Raw genomic sequence first — 5,060 nt, forward strand, 5'->3', positions numbered from 1 at the left:
CCCCCCCTCTGTCTGTCTCCACCTCCCCGATGACCCCATGCTGTGTGGAGCAGGCATGCCGGTGTATACACAGCGGAGGAGGTGGCCCTGGTTATGAGGGAGAAATTGATCCGTCTGCAGTCCCTGTACATTGACCAGTTCAGGCGGCTCCAGTACCTGCTAAAGGAGAAGAGAAGACAGTACCTGCAGGCCTGCCGACTGGAGCGAGAGAGCTTCGGTGAGTATTAAATCAGGAAGCAGCAGAGAGACCAGGGCAGGGTGAGACAGTTAAGTAGCCATGGAGTAATTTGATAACTCTCTGTCTCTCTCCCTCCCCCCTCGATTTCCGCACTGGGCCAGCTGGTGGTTTGCTGACTGATCCTGAAGCTGCCTCTGCTCGGAGCCGTGCTGACCTACAGAAGCTGAGGGCCCTGAGACGTTACCGTAAACGGTATGGCGCAGAGGCACTGCTGCACCACCAGCTCAAGGAGCGCCGCTTGCTGGCGACTGAAGGAACTACACAGCAGGTAACTGGGGGGGTAGGGTGCAACCAGAGTGTGTAAGCCCCTGTGTGTACACATCTAGATAGTTGTAGGCGTGTTGTTCTCTGTACAGTGTGCAGGTGTGTTTGTGTGTCTGTGTGGATTTGGGTCTGTGTCGGGCTGTATGGGTACGTGTGTGTACCTGGCCCCCTGTTGATGGGACAGGTCCTTTCTCTAAAGCTGTGCAACTATTAAACTAATGGACTATTTCCTGTGTCTCTGTCTGCTTCCCTTTCTTTGTCTCTTTGTTTCTGTCTGCATCCTCTCTCACTACCTGTCTCTGTCACTTGCTGTCTTTCTGTCCCTCACTCTCCATGCCCGTGTGACTCTGTCTGTCTCTATCCCTGCATGTGTCTCCCTGTCCCCTGTATGCCTTTTGCTAATTTGCTGTCTGTCCCTGTGTGTGTCTGTCTCTGCCTCTGTATCCCAGCATATGTGTGTGTGCATGTCTCGTTAATTCTGTCTCTCCCTCTGTCTCTCTCTCTCTCGCTCTATCCCCATCTCTCTCCCCCTGCATGTTTGATGTTTTGTTATCTCTCTTTCTCTCTGTGTCTGTCTCTCCCCCCACACACCTCCACCCATCCATCTTGGTCCTGCTCACTGTCACTCTGTCTGTATCTGTCTTCTAATGATGTGTTGTTCTCTGTCCTCTCTTCCCCTCCCCTCCCCTGTGCAGGTACACTTGGCCTCTGTCCGCACGGCCCAGAGATGTACAGCGGTGACCGAAGGTGCCCGATGCTCAGCTCCCTCGCTCCCAATGAGCCGACACTGCTCGTCCCGTATCCTTTCCTGCTCCTCAAGACCAACCAGTCCATCTGCACACTTGGGTGTTCCTGTGATCCCGTGCTCCCAGCCGGCACACAACCCCACCACCCTGGAAGGAGCTAGCTGTATCTTCCAATCAACCCTCTGTCCTTAATGTGACCAGAATAGGTTTAGGCAGCATTGGTCTTAACACATTAATTAACTCATTATCTGTCAACATTTAAACTTTTAAATTTTGGAGGGAAAACAAGCTCAGTTTGTATAATCTCTCCTCATAACTCAAGAATCTAACTTTTGGTCTTTCATATATATCACACAATTACATACAGAATATTCATAACGTCTGAGAGATAAAAATTCCTCCTCGTCTCTGTCTTCAATTGGTGCCCCTTTATTCTGAGACTGTGCTAAGTCCTTCTCTGTCCACACTTCCACCCCCCCTCACTTCCATCCCCAACCTTTCACACCCCCACCCAGCCAGGACCACATCCCTCACCTCCCTGTGAACTGCAGACAGCTACCTCATGGCCAAGGGGAAGGGAAGGGGGTAGTGTAGGAATAACGCTGGGATACGCGCTGGAGCGTGAAGCAGGCAACATTCAACAGCAAACTGGCAGCTGGAGCGGTGTGGAAGATGGTCTCGGGCAGGGGGTGGAAGGAAGGCAGTCACAGGCGAGAGAGAGAGCGGTCACGGGCGAGAGATATAAAAGTTGCAAACGGGAAGGGGGGAGAGAGGGAGAAGTAGAGAGAGAGAGAAGTGATGGGTGAGAATCAGAGAGAAACAGTGAGCGAGAGAGAGACACATTGCCTGGCAGTGCCCACAGTTGTGGTCTCGGGTGAGAGTGGAGCTGTATGTACCATCACTGCTTTATCTCCTCCTTAACTGGGCACTGACCTCCCCAGACATCCTGCAGGACCCGAGCCAGGTGCTGTTTAAGACGTGCCCGGGTCTGAGTGAGGTGCCCTGTGCCAAGCCGGTGATGGTGTGCCTGTCCGAGGAGCCACGCTGTCCACTCCACCTCCAGGTGCCCCCTCTGATGTACCGCCCCGAGGCAGGCTCCTGGGCCTCCGAGCAGCTGGGAGGTGGCACCTCCGACATGTACCTGAGTGCGGCAGAGCTACAACCCACCGAGATCCTGCCCCTGGAATTCAGCGATGTGAGTATCCCCCCCCGCCACCAATGGTGCAGCGAAGGTGAGGGGGGGGTTGACCAGGCCCTGAATCAAGGCCAGCGGCTCTACCGTAGCCGCGGGTTTCAAACAGGAGCCAAGAGGAATGTGGGGGTCGGGTGTCACCCTTCTCTCTGCTTCCTGTGGTCTGTCGGCTCTCCTGGGAATCCTCCCCATCAGTCAGCCGGTTCGATAGGGAGCGACATGCATCGGGCGGGAATCTCCGGAATGGGGTCCAGTCAGTGTGCAACACGTGTCAGAAAGCAGGCTGTGATCGATTGTCGGATACCCACACTGTTATCGTCTCTGTGGATCTGCAACTTCCTGTCTCTCTCTCTCTCCCCCTCTATATCCCCCTATCTGTCAGTCTGTCTGCCTCTCTATCTGTGCGTGTTTCTCTCTGTCTCACTGTGTGCCACTTTCTCTCTCCTCTGTGTGTGTGTGTCTGTCTCCCTCCCTGCCCCATCCCACCAGTTCACTTCCTCCTCCATGTCTCCCTCTCTGTCCTTCTTGCTCCTGCCCACCCTCAGTGTCTTGATCGCTGTTAACGATGTGCCGGTCTCTGTTCCCGCCCCCTCTCTCTGTCTCGTTCACCCGTCAATCTCGTTTAACCCCTCCTGTTCCCCTCGCCCGGTCTCGCTCTCCTCCACACCCACACCCCCTCCCCAGCCCACCCTGTCTCTCTATTAACAATGTGCTGTTCTCTCTCTCCCCCTCTCTCTCTCTCCCCTCTGTCTTTCCCCCTCTCTCCGTTAGGATTGCCTGGACGTGGTTGGAGATGACTTGCAGTGCCCTCCTTCTCCGCTGTTAGACTCTGCGCCGGGCACCGGGGAGCCGTCAGCTGGGAACCCAGAGTTGGTAGACGGACCGTCAGGGAGGGGCCAGCCTCATCGGGAAAGCTGTGAGCTCACCTCTCGGCAGCGCCTCCCACCCAGCGGTTCCCGGCCCAGTGAGACTGGCCGTATAAACACCAGGGCTACAGGAGCAGCTAGCCAGGTGAGTTCGCACCCACAGTCACTGGGACCCTGGCACTATAAAACTCAGGGAGTACGGTACAGGAACAGGCCCTTCAGCCCATCAGCTCTGCTCCATGTCAGCTCCTTCTGCTTCTTTCTCCCTTGTGGGTTTATCCAGCTTCCCCAGCAACTCCTTTGGTTAAGCTCTATTTGCCCAGACCGCCCTGTCGTGGGAGCGGGTTCTACCCACTCCAACCCATGTACGTCTGGAGTGACCTCAGTCATCACGGTGCCACCCCGGATCTGACCCTGAACACGCAGGCTCGCATTCGGATGTGCGCACACACGCACAAAACGTGCCCCACACAGACAGACAGACACAATCGTGCACAAATACACACTCTCCAACATGTGCATGCAGACACACACCCACACACACAAATATACACACGTGCACTCAACACCTCGTGTATACACATGACACACCATGGTGCATGCACTCAACACCTCATAGGGGGAGAGAAAAATTAATGTTTTAACTGTAGAAGCACTGCGAGGGTTATAATGATCAGGAAAGTCTCATCAGGCTGGGGCTAATTGGTTGCACCAAGCAAGCATTGCTTATGGGTCTCCTTCAGCCGGGACTGTTAATGGCGCAAGGCTTCTCCTGATCCTGTAGAGCTCCCAGAACCCTGCGTGGACACTGAAACCAACATTTAGTCGTATGTCCAGCCTCCTGGAGCTTCATCCCTGAATTCCCACTGACAGAGCCAGTGTTTGTTACTCGCCCCCTTGTGAGCCCAGCTTAAAACAGGCAGGGCTGATCCACATCCTTCTCTGTTGTCCTGTCCCATCGACCGTGACCCCTACACTTGTTGGGTGAGTCCTGAATTGTTTTATTCTCTTCCCCACCCCCACCTCGGGGAGTGGGAGCACGGGGCCCATCCCCGATGTCCAGCCTGCGTTGTTTGCAGCGACCTGCTGAGTCAGCTGCTTCCTGAATGTTACGGTGTTCTGCCAGTACTGACATTCACAGTGCTGCACCCAGAAAGAGGTGTTCATCGTTTTGGGCTGGGCTTGGGGCAGGACAGTCACTGTGCGAGCTGGAGACCGCGCAGAATGGTTGGGACATACCGTTCACCCCTCAGCTCCTGTCGCACCAGCCCCAAGTTGTTTCTCCCACCCCGGGCGAAGACTTTGGAGACGTGGCTGAGAGGGGGGTCGGGGCAGACTTTACCACCACCGAGAGGGGCAGCCCGTACCTGTGTCACCGTGTCTCTCTTCCTGTCGCTCGGTTACAGGGTTCTTCACAGACCGACTGTCATCCGCAGAAGAGCCGAGACCAGAACGGCACCAGAGAGGCAGCGAGCTGAATGGAGCTGGAAGACGAGTGTGTGTGTGTGAGTGAGTGTGACTCTGCGTTGGGGTCTGGTTGGGGGTGTGCCTGACCCCTCACCCACCACTGCTGGGGACCTCCCTTGGCCTGCAATCGAGGAGGCAACTGGCTTTTGATGCCCCTCACCCTTCCCTGAGACCGGAAGCAGGAAGCTGAACCCAAACTGAGCCCTCAATGTTTACAGAGGCTTTTCCAATGGCTCCCTCTGATGTTCCCTCCCCCTGGGCCTGACATTGCTCCCCTCCCCTTCAAA

At 55.5% G+C, this 5,060-nt stretch overlaps 1 protein-coding gene across 1 annotated transcript in view; it reads left to right on the top strand.

Annotated features, from left to right (window-relative positions):
• The window catches only part of kansl2 (KAT8 regulatory NSL complex subunit 2), a 12,640-nt gene extending 7,580 nt beyond the window's left edge, over positions 1–5,060 (top strand). Inside the window, exons 5-10 of the mRNA XM_048593614.1 lie at positions 54–217; positions 340–506; positions 1,198–1,300; positions 2,190–2,443; positions 3,212–3,451; positions 4,713–5,060. Of these exons, the coding sequence (XP_048449571.1) occupies positions 54–217; positions 340–506; positions 1,198–1,300; positions 2,190–2,443; positions 3,212–3,451; positions 4,713–4,784 (1,000 nt within the window). The 3' untranslated portion in view covers positions 4,785–5,060. The remainder of the gene's footprint in view (positions 1–53; positions 218–339; positions 507–1,197; positions 1,301–2,189; positions 2,444–3,211; positions 3,452–4,712) is intronic.

This window comes from Rhincodon typus, unplaced genomic scaffold (genome assembly GCF_021869965.1).
Source record: "Rhincodon typus isolate 14 unplaced genomic scaffold, sRhiTyp1.1 hic_rhity00003288, whole genome shotgun sequence".
NCBI lineage: Eukaryota > Metazoa > Chordata > Chondrichthyes > Orectolobiformes > Rhincodontidae > Rhincodon > Rhincodon typus.